Source organism: Ochotona princeps, chromosome 28 (genome assembly GCF_030435755.1).
Source record: "Ochotona princeps isolate mOchPri1 chromosome 28, mOchPri1.hap1, whole genome shotgun sequence".
Taxonomy (NCBI): Eukaryota; Metazoa; Chordata; class Mammalia; order Lagomorpha; family Ochotonidae; genus Ochotona; species Ochotona princeps.
Window position 1 is genome coordinate 8,362,831 of NC_080859.1, and position 22,259 is coordinate 8,385,089.

At 42.1% G+C, this 22,259-nt stretch overlaps 1 protein-coding gene across 1 annotated transcript in view; it reads left to right on the forward strand.

Annotated features, from left to right (window-relative positions):
* The window catches only part of ADGRV1 (adhesion G protein-coupled receptor V1), a 387,995-nt gene that overhangs the window by 288,259 nt on the left and 77,477 nt on the right, over window positions 1–22,259 (forward strand). Inside the window, exon 86 of the mRNA XM_058656191.1 lies at window positions 14,472–14,629. Coding sequence (XP_058512174.1) covers window positions 14,472–14,629 — 158 coding nt within the window. The remainder of the gene's footprint in view (window positions 1–14,471; window positions 14,630–22,259) is intronic.

The window sequence follows — 22,259 nt, forward strand, 5'->3', positions numbered from 1 at the left end:
AAAAAATTTTGCAGGTATCAAAAAAGGACAGCTTTAGATGGATGAGATCTAGGAAAAGAGCACCGCAGGCGCCCACATGCCTACAAGTGTTGCTTCCTCGGTTGGCTACTTTGATTCAGCATCATGGAGTTCTTAGGTTGTTGAGTTTTGTTTCATTACAGGCTAACATAGCAAAGCAGAGTTGTTTCCTTAGATATAGCAGAGGATTTTTACCTCTGCAGCCCCTTCTAAAGGCACTGTAGTCAGCTGGGAATTCCCAGCTTACACCTTGCCATGCTCACTGAGAGGAGGGGTCCTGGAGAGGGATGTTGTCTCCTCAATCGATATGATTCCTAGGTTGCCTCAAGTTCTTCTGGAATGTCCTGTATGGTTGCTTTCTTGAGTTTTCATCCAGAATCATCCTCCATAAGACTATTGGAATGGTTTTATTATGTGTGGTTTTTTTAGTGTCCATCCCCTTTTCCAAAATTAGTAAACAACATAGTTCTCATATCATCGGACCAGTTGAGCTTACTTGTTTTCATTCTGTGCATTCACTAATTCTGTACTCTGCTGCCCCAGAGCAGAATGCGAGCCTGAATGTGTACACACACACACACACACACACACACACACACACACACACACGCTTGACCTTGAAAGTCTTACAGTCCCAGAGGAACAAGTATTAATCACAATTATGTTATCTCCCTGAAAAATCTCAGGCCCCGCTTCCCTTTTTTAAAAGCACAGATGATTCCTGAACCAACAGGAAACAAAGTTGAAAAATGGGTTAGCATTGCCCTTTCTTTTCCATCGTCAGGAAAGGGACCGCAGTTTTCCCAAGACTGTCCAATTCATCTCCACGTCAAGTTCTTACCGTAACAAATTTCCCTTCTCGATTCTAATCTCTCTGTGTTCTGGGCAACTGTGACTTCACCAGCCAAGTTCTGTGTAAACAGTCACTGACTCCTTGCTTTGCGCACCCGCCGTGCTGCAGGTGGCTTTGCTGTCACGCTGTAGCACAATACACTAAGACACCGGTGTTCCCCAGGTCAGGAGGTGCGTCTCATTTTCGACTTTACGTGCGGAGTGTAGCAAAATGCATGTGTCTATTGGCTAATAAATGTGACCTAAATGAATGAGTAGCAGCTGTGGGAAAGTGAGTACTGAATTTTCTGTTAATGTCATATCATGAACATAGCCCATTGTATGACACAGTAGCCATGCCACTCTCATATTGAAAAAAAAAGTGTTTCTGTTTGTGTGCAACGGAGATAGGACTACAGCTTTTAAAATATCGGGATCCTGATATTTATCAGGTGCTAATATGGACACTACTGTTTCTTGTACAATTTTATTTTTTCTTGGTACCGTTTCTCCCACTTTTGATTTATTATTGTGGGTGTATGCATTGGTCCTTTTTCCAGTGGTATAGAAAAATCTCCAAGTCTGTGACTACATAAAGAGTTTTACTTCTGCTGCACTTTGAGGAGGTTCTAGGGCATGGCACTGCCATCTGTCCTGCTCTGGGGAGGGCTGCCTTGGCTGTGTTGCAGGGCAGTGGCTCCATGCCAGGAGTGGCAGAGCTCAGATGGTAAGACAAAGTCACAGAATGGGAAGGGGTTCTGGTTTGACTTCTTCGTAACCCAGTGAGAACTGGTCAGGGTCCCGTAGGAACTCCTTCGTCCCTCCTAAGGGCAGCACTCCACCTGCCCAGAGAGCTCATAACCTCCTCCTGAGTTCTGCCTCTTAGAGATTCATCAACACACTGGGGGCCCAGCTGCAGGTATGGATGCTTTTGTGGAACACTCTGAGCCCACATCCACTGTGTATAGGAAAAGCAGTTAAAGCTTTGGAAGGACATGGTATTTCTCTTCCGCAGAGGAGGAGAAAGGCTCACAATCACCAGGAGGCTCCAGATGGCTGCCGGGACCCTGAAGGGACAGGCTGGGAACCTGCCTTAGTGCGGGGTGCAGTCATGAAGTATCACAGAAACGACATCAGAGCCTAGAGATCACAAGTTCAAGTTTCAGGCACAAGTGTTGAGGTGTCTAGTGAGGTCCTATGCTGTGACAGCCATCTTGCCACTGCACCCTCAATTGCAAGGAGTCAGCATCTTTGTGGGCCTAGGGGTCTGCATGGCTTTTATTCCCTCCTTGACCTAATGCCCCCAAAGGTCCACCTTCTGATGCTAGTACTTCATGGAGTTCGAAGAGAACGCAGACTCTCAGGGTCATGGTAGAACATTTAACAAAGCTGCCTTATTTGTAAGTAATGATAACGAATCTTGAGAATTCTAAGTATGGTGACATTGCACTGAAGATAAAAATAGCTTTGTCCTGGGAGGGGAGGCCGTGACCTTCTAGTGCGTGCCCACGGAACACCGCAGAGCAAAAGCTGTCCGTTCACCACCTCGTCTTTCTGTGATTTTCAGTGTAGAATTTACGTTATTTTGGAGGACCCTGGTAGAACAGAATGGTGGTTTAAACATGTCTATTTTAACTTATTGATTTATTTTCATGTTATTTTGAAAAGTGAAGGGAGAGAAAGAGATCGTCCTCACCTCAGCTCTCTGCAAGAGCCAGGGCTGGGCTAGGCTGAAGCCCGGGCTTCAGAACTTCATCCATGGATTGGCTTGCAGGGGCCCAAGCAGCCTTCCCAGGCACGTCAGCAGGGAGCTGGATCAGAAGTCAAGCAGTTGGGATTTGAGTGGATGCTCTGTGGGTCCGGATGCTGACGCTGCAGGCAACAATTTGGCTCATCACACCCCAAGAAGGACCCTCCATGGCGCACTCCTGAATGTTTTAAAAGACATTTAGATTGCGTAGCACATGAGACTTCTAAGGAGAGAGCGAAAAAAGGAAAAACGAGGAAAAACAAGGAAGTGTTTGAAGACAGAACAGGCCCTTCACTGCAGTGGCAGATTTCGATGACAACTGAAAGGAACTTCAGCCAAGAATGTGTACAGAGATCAGATTGTGACTTTTTTTTGTAAATTAGGAAGGATGCAGAGGGTTTGCGGGGGGCAGCCTTAAAGCAGAGTGCTGGACACGTTCATGAGTGTGCTCAGAAATGAACAGGACTGCCGTCCCCATTCCATTTCATGGCACTGAAATCCTGTTGTTGAAACAACAAGACTTGAAAATAACAGGAACATCCTGCTGACAAAAATAAGTTCCTTATGATAAAATGCTGTCCAACTAAAGCCAAGATTTTTTGGACGGGGAAAGGGCATCGGTGGGAGTGAGGCTCGTGATGGATCAAACTTGAGCTTCCATTCAGTGTCCTTGCCTTGAGCCATGGCTGTATTGCGTGCTAAATGAAAGCTACTCTTTCACAAGGATTTTTATGTTTTGTGTTATTTTTACTATGCAATGTGATTAAAAACTGTTTCGCAGGAGAAATAAGTGCGACCTAAGCTGCCTGGAACATAACTAGTGATCGTTTTACTTAGAAATATGTGCACGTAGTGTTTTTATTCTGTGGTTTATTCGAAAGTCAGCTAAGTGAAAGAAAACACTGGAGACAATTCCTGAAGAAGGGATTTCCAGAATCCCAGTCTCTGAAAACATTGTCCACTGCTTTTCTGTGGAGTCTGACTTAATTCGGGAGTCCCCAGAGAGCCCTGACAGACAGCCAGGGGCTGTGAAGCACGCATGCGTGCTGTGTCCTCTCTTAGGTCAGCAGGCCAGAGGGCCAGTGGATGACCTCCACTATCCTCTCTTGTAAGATTCCAAGGAAAAGCTGGATCTTCTAACATAAAAATGGGGAGTGTGCTCATCTTTCTAATGGGCAGCTCAGGAGGATGGGACCTGCAGGACACCTTGCTTTCTAACAGTTGGCCCGTCGCTTCCTCCAGCAGGTACACCAAGCAGAAGGCAGGCTCAGAGAGGCTAAGTATATTCCCTTGTCTAGGCTTTTCTAGAAAAATGTGATAACCAATTTATAGCCGACTCCTTCCCTCTGGCACCTTCTGTTCTCTTGTTGAAGGCTTGGGTAGAAAGGGGACATAGGTTGGGAGGTGAGAGCCATATGCCCTAAAGAAATTCCTGAACTGACAGCACAGGCTGCTGTTGCTGACATTTCTGGGGCCAGGCCTGTGGTTCTGGAATCATGTTCTCTGGGGTGTCCCTGAGGGGCACCTGCCTCTTTCGCATGGGAGCCAGAATCGCCTTGACTTTTGGAACTGGGTTTCTGCACTGGATTTGTGAAATCTCATAAGATGCCTGTGGGAAGCAGCAAAGGGAAAGCTTCCCCCATTCCTCTCCAGCAAAGATGATGGGCACTCAGACCGTCCCTTCCACGTAACTGTTCATTGGTAAGGCCCTCAAGAGCAGACAAGCTGGCTTGACCCACCTCTTCCATGAAGTCTTCCACGACCACTTCCCTCCTCTTGGATGTCTTCCTTGTTTTGAATGTAGGTTAAGTCCTGTACATACATTAGAGGGATCATCCCTGGTAGTAGTCGTCATAATGAACCTTCTGAAAGGTTCTCATCTAAGACTGTGACCTGCCCTGCCCCCTAAGGCTCTTGCTGTGCTCTTAGGAGAAGATGTTGCTGTGACCCAGCACCAGCACACCACTACCTTATGGGAGAATGACATGAAGAGGCTAAACTCTGATCCAGCTCCCAGAGTAAGAAGAGTGGACCTGGAACTAGATTATTTGCATAATCTGGACACTGAGTCTTCATTCTTTTATATATTATATATATTTGAATGGCAGATTTACAAAGGGGAGGAAAAACAGAGAGAAAGATTTTTTATTTGCTGGGTCACTCTCCAAATGCCCACATGGCCTGTGCTGAGGTGAGCTGAACTGAACTGATCCGGAGCCAGGGGCTCCTCCAGGTCTCCCATGCGGGTTCAGGGTCCTCAGGCTTTGGGCCGTCCTCGACTGCTTTCCCAGGTCACAAGCAGGGAGCCAGATGGGAAGTGGGACCACCAGGATTAGAACCGGTGCCCATATGGGATCCCAACAGTTGCAAGGTGAAGATTCAGCCATTGAGCCATCACACAGGGCCCTTTATTCTTAACTTTGGGGGGTGTGTGTGTGTCTGGAAGAGCTATCCCCACCTATCAAAGGCTTCTTTCTACCCACACTGTCCCCCCACATTACAGTCTCAACAACAAAATCATTTCTTTCTGAGAAACTTCTTCACATGTATGATGAATAAAATCGCTGGGTGTGGGGCTCTATGTGGTGTTGGCTTAAGAATTGTCCATCTGTGGGCTTCAAAAATGTTGTCTCTGGTTTTATGTGATCCACAGCTTAAGATTTCCAGGAATCAAGGACAATGAAATTATTACTTCACCTCAGTGTCAGGAATTCCCCAGAAAGGGATAAAATTACTTCTAGTTTTACTTTCCCTTTCTGAAATTAATCTGGATCATCTATTTCAAGTTTTCCCCAGTAATTTAGCCTGTAGATCCCTCCCATATAGGTAGCCAATTATATAATTATACATTATGTAATGTAAACATAAATTATATAATGTGTGCTTACTGTCACGCTATATTGTTCCCTTTCTGAGGTCCCTCGGGGAAGGAATTGTCCCTTTACACTGAGGTTGCCAGCTAATTGCAGTGTTGCAGAGCTCCTGAAAATAAGTAAATTCAAAGTCACAGTAACTTCAGAGACCAATTCTTGTAAGCCCCTAACTAGAGTGTAAGACATGAAGGCTGTTTGCAGTGATCTTCGAACAAGAACACATTTTTTATGTGGTAATTCATTTCTCAGTGAAGACTGACATCCTTAAATATTTGCTTCAGGAAAAATTTGGGATATGAAGATTTAAACGGGCTGCACCAAAGAGCTGAGAATTATAGCTGATACACAATGAGATTATCTAGAAGATAATGACCTTCAGATGACAGATAACTTTGTCTAAGTTCAGTTACCCTGCTATTTCCAGAATTTTATAATTAAAAATTTACTAATCCTGCAAGGAAATGTGTAGGAAATTTTAAACAGAGTGTGACTAACTTCGGTGAACAACTTGTTCATGGTTTCATGTCATCAGTTAAGAACATGAGTTACTGCGATGTGCTGTGGATTTTTGCATGACGAGGTGGTTCAATGTGTGGTGTGACTCAGGGTCTGCCCTGCAAAGACTGCTCTAGAAGATTCTTCTTGAAGCATTTGCAATGTTCTTTTAAAGTCAGAGAAATGCATAGACCACATTTCTAGCACAAGGTATTATGGCTTCTGCCCTGTGGAATGGGATCATGAAAAGCTGAATTCTGAGTTTTCCTTCTACAAAACAACTTTTTGCCTCTTTAAGCAGTTGTCACTATTACAAGGAGAATTTTTCTTCCTGCTAAATGTTGACGACATCATTAGGAGAGTGGCCGATGGCAACATGGCTGTAAACATAGCCCGCACTTCCTTAATGTTGTTTCCGTGGTCTGTAAATGAAGCATACATGGGCATATTGTGAGAACATTTTGAAAGGAACCATTCAAAGCCTACACATTTTCCATCAGGGAAAGGAAATCATGTTTATACTAACATGCCAGGTGGTCCCTAATTTCTTCGAAGTGATGACTAAATGGTTTTAAGTTTCTTGGAATCCCGGATGTGAAGCACAAAGAAGAAAGCTTGTGTCACTCACACTAAGTTGAGATTGAGAATGGCCTTGCAAGGCGGCCTTAGCCTCACTGGAAGCTCATGATCAGCTGTGCAGGTGCACACACTGGGGCCAGTGAAGTCAGAGGGTGGGAGGATTGCAAAAAGATAAGGAGATATATTGAACTTAAATGTTTTGGGCATTTATCTTGTCCTCTGATAGTTAGCTCTGTATGCCTGTTCTTCTAAATGACATCAAATCATAACTGTACTGTCCTTCCCTGCAGGATGGTTAGCACTTGGACAAGCCAAAAGAATTTCTCTGGATGTCCATTGGAGGCCCAGAGAGGGACGGCAAGAGGGCAGAGTGCTTCCAAGGGTCTAGGACAAGGACATTGCCTAGTATCACACAGTTTTGTTTTAGAAGAGAACAGAGCATGAGTGTGTGCAAAGGCCACAGGTCAGCCTGATGCGATGTGTGATTCCAAAGAGGCTAGATGCACAGAGAGCCACCTGGAGCAGAGCTGGCAGTCGCTGTCCAAGGGACTAAAGTTCCCAGGATCGGGCTGTTCAGGAAGAACGCTGCACAGGCACGAATGTCTCCTGCAGAAAAAAAGAAAGAACTTGCAGGGCTTTTTCACTGACTGTCTTTAAAATCACGTCCATCATTCGTCTTTGGAATTATTTGCTAGTATATTCTATCTTTTCAATGTGATAGGAATGTGGCCAATTCCGTGTTATTCAGCAAGAGCAATTTTAAACCATATAAGATGGGGTATGTTAAAGTGTATTGTACCTGACATATATTTGACTTCTTAACAAATTTAGACAGCGTACTGTGCAGTAAATTTAAGTATGTTCTCTTGGGACAGCTGTTTGGTTTAATGGTTGTGACATTACAAGAGAGGCCCCCCATCATCTGCGGGAGTGCCTGGATGGTGTGGTGGGCTTGGGCTCTGGAGTCTATTGCTAGTCTCTCTCTTCTTCTTTTTCTAAGATTTCTTTATTTTTATTGGAAAGGCAGATTTAAAGAGAGAAGGGGAGAGAGAGAGAAAGATTATCCATCTGCTGGTCCATTGGTCCACTTCCCAGGAGGCCACAAGGGCAGGAGCTGAGCCAATCTGAAGCCAGGAGCCAGGAGATTCTTCTGGCTGTCCATGCAGAGAGCGCAGAGTGGATCTCTAACTTCTAGACATCTCTAATTAGTGCCTCTCCAGCCGTTTTGCTTCTCGCTGTTTGTCTCTCTTACCAGTTCTTCAGGCCACTGGGAAACCCATGAATGACTTGCGTTTTCACACACTTCTTTGGCTTCACTGTCAAAGAAATGAGAATAGTGGTTAATTTGTTAATTACTTGAAAGCACTTTAGTCCCAGACAAGTGCTGGCTAGCAAAGTGCATCTTAAATTTTAACGTATGTTTGAATCACTCAGGGGTGTTGGTAAAAGGCAGGTTCAGAGTCTTTCTAGCGAGGCTGAGTGCCTGCAGTTGTAAGAAAGCCCCCCAGACAGTCCTGATGATGCATGGAAAACCAGCATGGGTGGAAGTGTGGGCTGGGTACCCTTGTGCATTCATTGCAGATACAGGGTCTTTGTCAGGCGTGGGAGGGAACACACATTAGGCCCCTTTCTATGCCTGTGACATCCAGCAACATGCCTGGCATGTGACAAATCAATTAATGTGGACTGCATTTTGGTTGAACTGAGTATACATGAAATACATGATTTTCAATGCCTTCATTTTTCTATTTATAAAAAGGAACAAATCTCAGGTATTTCACATACACAGCAATAAGAACATAATGATGCTTCCCACCCTCCCTTCCTCCTCTGCTTAATTTTTTTTTTCATTTTTACAATGACATATTTTTAATTATCTTTATAATCACAAGTTTAAGCTTGCTAAATAAGGTGGTAAGTAGAAAAATCACTGGTCCTCCAGAGCATAGACAAGGGTTATAAACAATAATCAAATATCCCAATGTCTATTTTCTTCATATGCCTTACTTTTTTTTCTGTGCTGTGTGTATCAGCTACCACAATGCATGCAATATGTATTTGGTTTTGGGGGCACTGGTTGATTTCACCAAGCATTGGTCTCCAGTTGCATCCAATTTGTTGTGAAAGACAGGATTTCATTCTTTTTATGGCTGATGGCTGAGTGGTGTTCCGTTGGGTATATAAACCATCATTTCTTTATCTAATCATTGGTGGATGGATATCTATGTGGATTCCATATCTTAGCTATTGTGAATTAACCTATTATTATAAATATGAAGGTACAGATAACTCTTTTGTGCGTTGATTTCATTTCCTTTGTGTAAATTCCCAGGAGTGGAATAACTGGGTCATGTGGCAGATAGATCTGTCTTCAGATTTCTGAGGAATCTCCATGCTGTCTTCCCTAGTGGTTATCCTAATTTATATTCCCAATAACAGTAAATTAGGTACCATTTTCTCAACATCCTCACCAGACCTTTTTTATGTAGCCATTCTAAACAGGATGTGGTGAACACTCAGTGTGGTTTTTTTACATTTCCTTGGTGGTTGTTGATCCTTAGCCTCTTCTCATGTGTCTGCTGGCCGTTTATATTTACTCCTTGTAAATGCCTGATTGTGTCCTTAACCCATTTCTTACCTGGATTGTTTTGTTGTTGAGGTTTTTTTTTAACCCCTTATATATTCTAAATATTAATCCATTATCAACTGTATAGTTGGCAAATTTTTCTCCCATTATTCTGCTTGTCCCCTTATTGAGTGTTTCCTTTGCTGTGTAGAAGCGTCTTAGCTTTGTGGAATCCCATTTGTCTATTCTTGCATTTACTGTCTGTACTGTTGACTTGTTATCCAAGAAATCCCTGCCAGTGCCAATGTCTTCCAGTGTTTCTCCATGGTTTTCTTCTAATAATTTGAAGGTATTATTATTAGATCCTGATAAATGGAGAGATTATTTTTGTGTAGGACATGAGGTAAGGATCTTGTTCCATATTTCTGTAGTCAGCAATCCAGTTTTCTAAGCACTGTTTATTGAAGAGATCATGTTTTCTCAAGAGTTTCTTAAAATACATGTCTTATTTATAATACTATATGTACATACGTGAAGCCATGTGTACACACACACACATATGTGTGTATAAAACCATGTCTTGGTTCACAGTACTGGGCAAAACATCCCATCCTGATCTTAGAGGATCAACACATTTCAGGCTTATGAACATCCACTGAAAGAAAAGCTTCAAATGATTGTGCTGGAAGATTGGTAGATTTATCGATTTTATATCCCTATGCAAAACTGAAAAAAAAACTTAATTAGCTCATTATCAAAGATTAGTTCGTTGTATATGTGTGGATTAATTTATGGGGTTTCTAGTCTGTTCCAGTGGCCAACATGTCTATTCTTATGCCAGTATTACACTATTTTGATAACTGCTTTTTCATATGTCTTAAAGTCTAGCATTGTGATGTCTCAGCTTTATTTTCATTGTTTAGGATTGTTTTGGCTCTTTAAGGTCTCTTGTGATTTCAGACAAAGTTTAGGATCATTTTTCCCAGATTTGAAGACATATGTTTGTTTTTTTATTTACGTTTTTGAAGTGTCAAAGTGCTAACCAAGTAAAGGTTGCTTAAAGGTCTGCTAGTGTAAAATTCTGGCAGAGCAAAGTAAATGTATTAAGTCCGATCCTTGATATCACAAGCATACTTACCACTAACTCTTCCCTGAAATTGTAGAAATAATTGCAGAATTACAGAGGTAACAGTAAAAGCAAATGTATGTGTTTGTGTTAATTACAATTTGACCTTTCTAATTTAAATGTAATGGTCCCACATATATACATATATATGTATGTTAAGGCTAATGGAATTATTGTTAGGTTTATGTGAGCTAATGCATTTAAGGACACAGTCTCATGCCCAATACACAGCAAGCTATTGCTTCTATAATAGTACCAATAATATTTAAAATAGCTTTAATTATCCAGTTAATTGAGTTTAGAAAGTTCTTTGTATCCCCACTTTTTCTTAGTCTATTTACAAATGTTAATTTTCCCATTCACATTTAGAGTTCACCTACTATTTAATCCTAATATTACTCGTGCTTAAAACTGCAAAGGAAAATGTGCTTTAGAGGTCAGTTGATTGCCTTTGGTCTGAAAACTGTATGTTTACAACAGAAGGAAACAGGAATAGATGATTCTGCCTTGCAGTTGGTTAACCCAAACTCGGATTTCCCCTTTGTTCTAACATATTTGGACATTTACTGCTGTTGTTTTCTCAAAGTAACAAGCTAAATGTTTTTCTGTAAAGTTCTTCAATTCTTTTGATAGGTAGACAAATAAGAGGATACTGCAAAAGTTCATGGAAAGTATAATATTTAAAAAAAACACTATGCATGGATTTTGGAATATTTTTGTACCAAAATAATCAGATTTTTTAAAAGAAAAAATTATTTACTTGCATAGCAGAGTTAGTGAGAGGGAGAGAGACTAAGAAAGAGGTTCTCCATCTGCTGGTTCACTCTCCACTTGGCCACAGTGTCCAGGGCTGGGCCTGACTCCATCTGGCTCTCTCTCACATGGGTGCAGGGGCGCAAGGACTTGAGCCATCCTCTGTTACTTTTCTCAGTCCCTAAGCAGGGAGCTGGATTGGAAGTGGAGCAGGCAGGACACAAACCATCACCCATAAGGCATGCCAGTGTTTCCAGGTGAAGGATTAGCCTGCTGAGCCACTGTGCCAGCTACAGTACAAAACTTTTTTTTTTTTTTTTTTTTTTTGGTAATTTGTAAGGATTTAGGCAGAGCAACAAAGAGAAATCTTATATTTGCCGCTCCAGTTGCCAAAAGCCTACAACATGTAGGGTTAGAGCAACACAAAGCCAAGAGTCTGGGACCAGGGAACTTAGGCCATCATCTGCTGCCTCCCAGTGCCAGTCAGCGGGCAGGGAGGATTCAGATCAGCAATCAGATAGAGGAGATGGTCTCCCAAGTGGTGGTTAAGCCTGCTCAGCCACAAGAGCACCCACAGCAACGAACAGGATCTATCGTAAGTTCGGTAAATTTGTGGAATAAAATTGACATAAATAGGATAGAGTTGGGCATCCCCATAAGTTTCCACATGGAGATGTTGACACTTTTGTTAAAAGACCTGGTAGGGAGAGCTCCCTGCAAGTAGCCGGCATGAGGATCCATCAAGGTTGTCCTACTGAGACAGACTTAGGAAGAAGGCCTTGGAAACATTTTCCCCCTGTCCTTTTCATTCCCTGCGTAGCCCAGATGTAACCCAGATGTCAGCTGCCTGGATTTCTTCATGTCTTCCAGGTTTCCAGGATCGACTTGTTCCTTAAAATACAATTTAAATGGACTCAAATCACAATCTCCCATCCAGGGAGTTCCTATCACCTATTCCAGTGCCTCCTGTGGCTTGACCTGCCGCTGAACTCTCCCCTGGCCTCCTGGGTCCCTCAGTTCCTTGTTGGGTTGATTCCATACAGGAATCAAGAACTTGAAATAATCCATGTCATTTACATCAATATTTTTAAAAATAAAGTTGGACAGTGCAAGTGAAAACATTTTAGTAAGTATGTAGTACTGTTATCACAGGGAGGTAGTAGACTTGAAAAGTTGGGACATGACTTAAGGCAGAATACATGGGATAGACCTGGAAGGAGAAAAACTAAAGGTGAGAAACCAGTGTCTGTTGTTTCACGTGGTCTAAAAATGCAGAGAAAAAAGGACCTGGCACAGTAGCCTAGTGACATAAGTCCTCACCTTGCACGTACCAGGATCCCATATGGTTGCCAGTTCTAATCCCAGCAGCCTCATTTCCCATCTGGTTTCCTGCTTGTGGCCTGGGAAAATGGTCAAGGATGGCCCAAAGCCTTGGGAACCCTACACCTGTGTGGAAGACCCGGAGGAGGATCTGGGATCCTGGCTTTGGATCGGCGCAGCTCCGGCCATTGTGGTTACTTGCGGAGTGGGTCAGCAGACAGAGGATCTTCCTCTCTGTCTCTTCTCCTCTCTGTATATCTGACTTGGCAATAAAATTTTTTTTAAAATGTAGAGAAAAAGAATGGACAATGAGACAGAGTGGCTGCCCTGTCTTCTGTTTTGGGGCACAACTGTGTTGCATGTCTAGTCTGTGAATGTTTGCCTGTTTAATGTTGTGCCTTTTACCTACAAGTAGCAGGTGTGACTGCCCACAAATGATGGTGCAGGAGAAAAAAACCCAGGCTGTGTGCCATCCACAGTAAATTCAGGAAGCCAGGGAATTCATCATTCTGACACCTCTCTGCAGATGGAGAATGTGTTTTGAAACACCTCATGAAATGTGTCTTGTTTACACGAGGAATCTCTTCAGCAGGCCGTGGTCATTAGAAAGGATATTTGCGAAAGGCCTTTAGTAACAAATATAAACTGGAGGTACTGCTTTCCCCAAACGGCAAAAATGAGTGTTTTCCTTGATTACTTGTATTTGGAATTTTGAGGATTCCTTTCAAGCAGGTTGTGTGGCTGTTTGTCTTTCAATTTTATGTGAAGTCCAATGTTAGTGGCTGTATACAGTGTCTTGATATACAGATGGAAAATTTTCTGAATGGTGACATTGAGGGAAATATTTGAAAACAAATAACCCTATTAAGATTTCTTTTAAAAGATATATGAGAATATTTCAAGAAGTTCATGAAAAATTGAATGAAAAATATATTTTGGCACAAAAATTTTCAGTTTACCTTTTTTGTAATAGGCATGTGTCATGAACTTTTTAAAGAATTCTTGTGTGCCTGGATTTTAAAGTTTTTACATGAAAACAAACACTTTAATTGAGTGTTTGAGTGTCCCTTACCATGTACCATTTGAGTGTCCCTTACCCTGGTCTTATAACCTGTAAGTAGAGTGGGCTTTGTCTGTGTACATTCCCTTGAAAGCATGGTTGTAACAGGGTGGGCACTGTGGCATGGAAGATGAAACTGCTCTGTAGAGTACCTGTTTCCTTAAAGGAACACTGATTCAAGTCCTGGCTGCTCTGCTTTCAGTCCAAGTTCCTGCTAATGCTCCTGGAAAGCAGAAGATGGCCCAAGTACTGGAGCCCCTGCTACCCACTTGGGAGACTCAGATGAAATTCCTGGCTCCTGCTTTGGCCTGTCCCATCGCCCAACCATTGTGGTTATTTGGGAAGTGAACCGGGATGGAAGATCCCTCTCTGTTTTTCCCCATCATCCTGTCACTCTGCCTCTCGTGCAGGAGCAGCCCCATGGGTCACCAGAGGTCCATAGAGATGTACCCACTGCTTTGACGGTGGCTGCCTCTGCCTGGGCTTAGGGAGAACAGAAAGGAGCCTTTGCACTCTGACCATGGTCTTCAACTGGGAATTTGCACCACAAAACTGGGTGTGGTTTTGTGATTCCCAAAGTATGTTCCAGAGAATATTAGTCCTATGGTGAGTCACACAGAATTTACTGAGTGCTCTGTGTGAAGTATTGCAGTCTTCTCAATGAATACTACTAGAATGCTTATTTTGAAGATAAGGAAAGGTAGGAATAAGTTAACGTATCAGTCATTTTTGAGCATGTTGTACTGGGATATAATGCCAGCAGAAGCCTAATATATTGACCCCATGACTTGTGGTAGACTTTCAAATGACAACATGTATACACTGAATAGATGGATATGGAATGCATCTCTCGTATTTATTTGGCCTGAACCTGTTTTGAATTTTCCTAAGCTTCCCAAAATCTGAGAACTGAAACATGGAGCTTGGTGAGGCGTAGGGCTTGATTTTAATCCTACAGCCTCCACTCAGAAAAACCAAAAGTTGGTTTTGCCAGTCCCTAGACACAAAGAGCTCGTCTACTGTGGTGCCATGATAGGTTCTGAATTGAGATGTGTCTGTGCTGATGTCTCCTGAGTGAGCTCTTGTGTTGTATTTTGCAGGTGCTTCATCCCCAACATCTATGCCGCTCTGTTCACTGCAGCTCTCGTGCCTTTGATGTGCCTGGTGGTGGTGTTTGTGGTGTTCATTCATGCCTACCAGGTGACGCCACAGTGGAAGGCATATGACGATGTCTTCAGAGGAAGAACTAATGCTTCAGGTTTGAAAGGAATTTATTTGCGCTCGGGAGATGGGGAATTGGTCATGATGGGAAGATCTTTTCTTTTTTTAACAAAAAGTGACCATAGACTCAGCTCTCTGCTGTGGGAGTTGAAAGTCAGAGTGTGGCCTTGCAGCTTCTGTTTCTTGGCACTTCCTGAGGTCTTCCTGCAGGGCCCTGTAGCTTTTTATTGCTGGCTTCAGTTTTTCCCCTCAGATATCAATTTCCAAGTCCATGAGTCACAGCTTTGGTGAGTTGATTCCCAGGCTTTCTTTGACCTGGCCAATAACAACCTGCATCAAACCTGTGAAATCGATTTGTTCCTCTGCTTCACAATTGAACACATCCCCACCCCACTTGTGACTGCTGTGTGCTGCATGTGGCACTCGGATGGTGCTGACAGATGTTTTAGAACTTATGTAGCTGGACAGCTTCGTAAGTGGCTATGTATGTCTGGTTATTGAAGGGCGTAAGTCTTTCCAGCCCTAATGGGCTTCCATTGCAGCTCATTTTTTCCCTTTGAATCATACTTAACATGGGTTTTTATGATCTGATTCTTTTTGGGTTATTCAGTGAGCATCTCTTAAGAATTTTCTTAACTAGAAACAGCAACTGCACAGCTCCCTACAGAAAAGTCTAAAATGCTGTGTCTGGGCTGAGAGGGAGAGCCTGAGCAGCTGCAGGTGCTGGACCTTTCTTGGCTAGGTGCAGGGAAGGTTGCTCTCATCTAAGCTGTTACAAATATGAAGTCTAGTGAATGGAAATCATTAATAAACTCTTTATTTTTTTAGCTGTTTATCAGAATTGAAGCAGCTTACTACAAGGGGAAAGTGTAATTAAAAGATAATAATTTAAAATCTAAACTTGATTTCTTAAACTCCATCAAGTCAAACACGCTTTCATGAAAGAAATGAGGGTCCTTGAAATTCAACCATATCACATAGTCTTTTTTTGTATTATTCAATAAAAACAAATGAGTGAATTTTAAAGAATTTTTGAGACTAGAAAACAAAATGTGTTAGGTCAGAAGGAGCTAAGTCAGGACTGTAAAGTGATTGCCTCCAAACTCCTACAGGATTGCATTTATCTCAGAGGAATCAGCATTGCTGTACTGGAAAAACTCTCGGGCAAAACTCTCTCAGGTGCTTTTCTGCTAAAACCTTTGTCAGTTTTTCTTAAAACATTGCCCAAAAAAGTAGATACTATCATTCTTTGGCTTTCCAAAAAGTAAAATGCCTTGAGCATCCCAAAAATCTGTTGCCATGAATTTTGTTCTTGATCAATCCACTTGGGCACCACTTTCATCTCTTGGTAGCCATGGCTTTGATTGTGCTTGGTCTTCAGGCTGTAATTGGGGGAACCATGTTTTATCTCTCATTACATTTCTTCAAAGAGATGCTTGGGGATCTAAATCCCACTTGTGTAAAATTTCCAATGAAAGCCTGCTTTTTGTCTGAAACTGGTCTGGGTGGAACAATTTGGGCATCGATCGAACAGAAAGTTTGTTGTACTTGCATTTTTTCAGGCAGCATGGCATTAGCTGAACCAGTTGAGATGTCTGTGGTATGACTATTGTGTATGCCATTAACCATCAGTTCTCCTATTCTCCTAAGTTAGTCCATGAGCGAAATCATTTCTCTTTGTTCTTACAAAGTGATGTGTCAGTCTGCCATGGTGAACTTTATCTTCATCAGCATCACTCTTTACAATGAATTATCCATTTGTGAAGTGCTGATTTCTTGAAGACATTGTCCCTGTAAGGTTCTGCAAGGCATGAGCGATTCAATTCTTTTTTCATCCAAGACAAACCATAAATTTGATGTTTGTTCTTGTTGTTCTGGTGTTGGTATAATTTGTGTTCCTGTAGAGGACTCTTTCTACCTGATGCTATCTTTTTTCATGATTCAGACTTGATCCTGTTTGTATTTGTCCTAACAAGTTAGTCTAGGTTCACTTTGGTGCAACGTCTCTCAAAAGCCACACACATTTTCCTGAACTCTTGGAAGAGTCTGAACGTGTACAGTTCCTTGACCAGTACTGAATATAGCACTAGGTATTTAAATTGCATTGTAATTTCTAGGATATCACTCTATTGTAGGAAGAGCCTTCTAGTTTCTGAACTGAAACAGGAAAGAGTATCATGATAATATAAAGATTATCTTTAGCATTAGTTCATCAGGTAGTAGTATCAAGCCAAGACTTTTTACCTCTCTCTCATTACCATGCAATCACTGTGTAGGAAAATATTATTTAAGCTTATGATAAATTTTAAATTATTTATAGTAATGTAGAAATATAAGTTTTTCATGGAACATAAAATGAAAACAAAAACTATGCTTTTATTCAACATGGGATTCATTTTTTTAAAAATACATATTTTTTGGAAGGAAGGGTGGTTTTTTTTATCCTTAAATGTGAAGGCTTGACTTGATTCATATAAAAATCATGAATATGCCAGTGTTTTCCTGTTTTCAGTAATGGTGACAGACCTCAAGTTTTGACCATGGTGCTAAAAGTCCCAACATGTTTGTGTTGTAATGTTATATTACCAGAAGCCTGACTGTGCTGTAGCTTTTCGATATTCCTTACTCCCCTACTCGCATGGCAATTCAGTGTAATGGTCATTATTTCATTGGGATTTGGGTCTGACAACTTCGTCATCAGTCTCTCTGCTTCTCATCTCTTTCTTCTCTATGTCATTCTCTCTGAGATCTGCTAAAGACTGAATCCCAAACCTTTCAGGATCTCTCGCCCCCAAATCTCGTCTCTTCAGCCTGTAACTGGGCTGTCTGTTCATTTCCGTGATGGTCATCACTTACTACACATTCCAACTGTGCAAATCTCTTCATCTGTTCCTAAAATTGCCTGATTTCCACTCATGTATAGAAATCTCTACCCTGAGCTCGACATCATTAGTGAACAGTAAATGGGATTATGTGGATGAGTGAAGAAGTGGAAAGGTCTCCCTAGCTCCCAAAGCTGTCCAACATAACCCCCAAATCCAAGCTACAATGGTTTGCTTGACAGAGACAACCCAGTTCCTCCGGTCTCCTTTTCAGTGTTTAAGTAAAAATTCTAGGAGCTCCCACTGTCCTGTTTCTGCAGTGCACCCTTGAGAATTACTTCTTTCTAGAATGACACTGAACAAGAATTACTCCTCCCACTGCCCTGTGGCCTTCACAGCACTTCTTCCTTCAATCCCAGCAGCCCTTTTCTTAGCCCAGGGTGGTGACTTCTTTTAATGTGGTGGTTGATTTTCTTAATGCATTATTAATTCCTGCAGAGAAAGGGCCATCTTGTGTCCATCTCCGTTGTCCTCAGAGCCTTGTAGCTCAGTGGCAGCAAAAGCATAATTATTTGTTGAACCAGTGAATAAAGTCACGACCATCGATACACTATGAAATGTTATAATTGCATGAATGAACAACCAAGCTAAATATACTATCCAATAGAAAAGAAATTGTTACATCATCAAAAGTAGAAATTGGATTTACCTGTTTTTTTCTTTGACTTTCACAATTCCCAAAACTGTGTGTTCAGCTTTAACTCTGACCAGATCATTTATATTTTATTTGTAACTTACTGTAACTTGCTTCCATTTGATTATGCTCCACTTACTCAAATTTAAAAAGAGAAAAGAAAAAACCTGACATGCTTTGAATCTTCCTGCTAAAGCACCATTGCACTGATGTGTGAAATATCCAGCTAGCAGGACAGCTAAAATTCATATTTTCCCTTCTGCCCTTCTCCCTATATAAGCAGGTGATGATAATGAAAGAATATTAAAGAGAAAATGAACATCTCTGTGGATTATAAATACAAGCAGAAACACAAAATGCTGACCTGGGCCAAAGCTTCAGCCCCAGTGTTTCCTGGGTCCTAAGGCAAATGGACATAACCATATCTCAACTTCTGTGGCAGTGAAGTGGGGACCAAATGGTCAGAGCCCAAGGCATGCAAACGAGAGAAGGGAGTGTGCTTGAAGGTCAGGAAAGCCCTCCTGCAAGGCTTTGGCTGAAAGGAATCTGGCAGCCCACAGAGAATGTAGACAGCACATCTTACTGAGTTCCTGGGCCAAGATCTTTAGGGCCTACAGACTGTGTCTTTAACATCCATACATTGCCATGGAAGACAGAAGGCCCATGACATCCAAATGACTCTCTTTCGGACCAAGAGTGGCAGGATGGATAACTGAATGGAACAATGAAATCATTTCAGAAAGGTAGCCAGAGAGTGAAAAAGGGCAGAGGAGAAACAAAAGGTGAAGAAATAAATGCTTTCTACTCCAGGTTAGTCACAATACTAAAGTCTCAAAAGCAGAAGGATGGACATCGAAATCAACTACAAACAATGCGAGTTTAAAGCATGAAATAGAAGTACCCACAAGTTATTTACATAAGTGTGTTGAGATCAGGAAGTGACAGCTTGCAGGACATTCTCCTCTTTTCTCATTTTACCTACTTTTTAACAATTTCATTTAGATGTAATTTATATACCATAATGTTTGTCCAAGCTGAACAGTTCAGTGGTCTTTAGTATAAGTTTGTATTTTGTAACTATTACCACAAACTGATTGTACAACATTCCTGTCATCCCCCAAAGAAACCTTCTACCCACCAGCAATTGTGCCCATGCATTCTCCATTCCTTGGGGCCCAGACAACCACTGATTCACCTCCTTTCTTTCTAGATTTGACTTTTCAATATATTTCATATAATAGGGTCCTAGACTACTGGTCTTTAGGAGACTGGCTTTACTTACATTCATTTATTTGAAACAGTTTTAGAAAAATGAGAGTGACAGAGATGGTTCATCTGCCTGTTCATCACGATCATGTTCAAGGTTCAGCTATGATGTAACATGTCACTACTTAATTCCTTTTTCGTGCCAAATATCAGTCCCCATATGCATGTCCCGTGCTTCAGCCAGCCGTTCATCAGTAGCTAGGCATTTGGATTCTTCTCACGCTTGGGCCATAATGAACGATGCTGCTGTGGGCATGAACACCAATAAAGATTTTCCTTTCTCTTGGGTGCTTCCTGGGAGCAGATTTGCATGGCTGTGGCATGGTCCTATGTTTAACATTTTGAGAAGCTGCCGAAGTGTTTTCCAAAGTTGCTAAAGCTTCCATGTGGTTTTGTTTTCAGAACCTAGGCACATCTAGGTATCTGTGTATTGGTGTTATTTTTGAGTCATGGGCAGCCTTACATCAATCATTAGTTCCAGAACCTTCTGTAACTTCTATAGAATTATTCTGCAAACTTATCACTCACTTTCTTTGCAGGTTAAGCAGACCTGACAATGAGAACAACTTAATAATATTCATTGGTCATAATTAGTGCAGGTGATAGTCCCTCACTCAGTCCCTTGAGTTTTTTGTTTCTGCTACTCTTAATTTCAAACAAAGCTTACACAAATTCAATGAAATCCAAAGAAAAAGGAAAAACAAAAGGAGAATCCTAATGATGGGTGTTGTGGCATGGCAAGGAAAGCCGCCACTTGGGCCCATTTCCAATTCCAATTTCCAGTTGGAGTCCCAGTTTTCTTCCAATCCAACTCTGTTAACGTGCCTGGGAAAGTCGGTGACAGCTCAACTCTTGAGTCCATGCCCAGCTAGGAGACCTAGCTGGAACTCCTGGAAATACGCTCTTTGCTGGTGATGGCTAATTTCATCCTGTTCCATCTTGAGGAAGTCTGGGGACAACAGTAACCATTTGACCTCAGGGGGCCTTCAGCTGTGACTACTATCAAACAAAGCTTCTGGAGGTCAGCGACTCCTAATAAACTTGGCCAGTCGCTGCCTCCCTTTGGTGGGTGGGTGTGGAGTGAACTGGGTCAGGGTAAAGGTCTGCTGCCTGAACTACACTTCAGTGTCTTAAACAACACTTTAAACGAAGCCTGTAATTTTCAGATTTGGTTTTGATCTCTCGCAATGATAAGCTCATCTCTTCTTTTAGACTCATTAGAATTTACTGACTCCTTTCTGATTCATCAGCCAGTTCTTATGTGAGGAATGATTCACGGACCAGGAGAAGAACATTGATTTGAATAAAAAGAGGAAGTCAGTGATTACAGATCCCTTTGTTAAAAAACTGCACCGCGAGGCCCCGGTAGGATGAGTAAAGATGGAACGGTGGCTTGATCTGGTGTACTGTGGAGACCATGAACCTGAGGTGATGGGGACGGCCGTGTTCTGACCCAGGAGCATTCTAGGAGGGTGAAGAGCATGTGTATCGTCCTCTGCAAGGCCACAGCCATCAGTCAGGTCCCTCCAGATAGGTGAGTGATGTTCTCATGTCACAGGGTGGAGTCTGTCTCCCTGCCGTTAAAATCTGGGTTAGCTGTGGGCTTACTTAGACCAACACAAAGCAACGGAAGTGACGTTGTCCCATGGAAGTCTCTTAAGAGGATTTGCAGTTCAGTGTCTTTTCTCTTGGAAGCCAGCTGCCCTCTCCGTCCATTTATCCTGAGGTCACCACTAGCCACTCGGAGCAGCCCTGCAGGGAGCCATGCTCAGCCAGCTTGGGAGCTGTTTCAGGCATTCAAGCTGTGACATGGGAGCCCCTAACACCACCACCCAGAGAAGCAGGATTGCTAGATTAGGCCATATTGCAGGATTGTGAGAAGTAGTAACTTAGATAAGACTCGAAGTTTCATGCTGACATCTTATGTACGATGAGTAGCTGAAACACCCCAGATTCAAGAGTGCATGCTCATTAGTCTTCTGTCAAAAGTAGAAGGACAGCCTTGTCTTCTGAGTGCTACTGCTTACAGAACCATTCAGCACTTATAAATAAACATGAAAAAGTGTACCTACTTTTTTCCTTGAAGTCAAATCAGGGCTTCTGCCATGCAGTACGTGCCTGAGTAGGATCTGTAATGACCGGCATTACAGGTTTCACATGTCCTTGGCAGGGAACTCTGCTTCTTTGCAGTGTGCTCCCAGTTGCACTGCTGAAATGGAAATGAAAACACAGCACCTGAAGGCCTAAGGAAAACCCCAGAGCCTGCAGTGACAGATCTGTATGAGCAAAGCTCAATCTGTAACATTTTGCTGATAGTGGTGGCAGGGAGGAGAGAGGGAGGGAGAAGCGAGGTGCTCCCAGCTCCTGGGTATTTTGGAACATCATGATGGAAATCCTCTGCTTGGCTTTATGGCAGTGACCTTGTTCCTCAGTATTTGTATCAGAAATCTTTGAGCCTGAGAGAGGATGTACAGTCATTTGATGTTTGTTTTTTTCATTATCATCATTTTTTTTATCATCATTTTTTAAAACAGTTGGGATTGCATATTGTTTGTGAAAATTCCTAGAATTATAAAATCAGGGTTTTCCCTAGGCTGTTTACATCCACGTGAACAGTAAAAACTAAAATCATTGAAACCTTAAATTTCGATGGAAACCTTTGATTTTTCACATGTGACCTAATAAGAAAGGCAAATGATCATTTGAGGCCAACTCAGGTCTTTCTAGAATTTTCCTGAATATCTTTACCTCAGTGAAGGTTATTCACCTTTTACCCAGTCTCAGTGAGTACTGATGAAAGCACAGGTAGAGCCCTACTCAGGTTACTTTAACACCAAACTATGAAGTTTAACTTACTTTGGTTTCCTGGGCTGACAGAGAGCTCA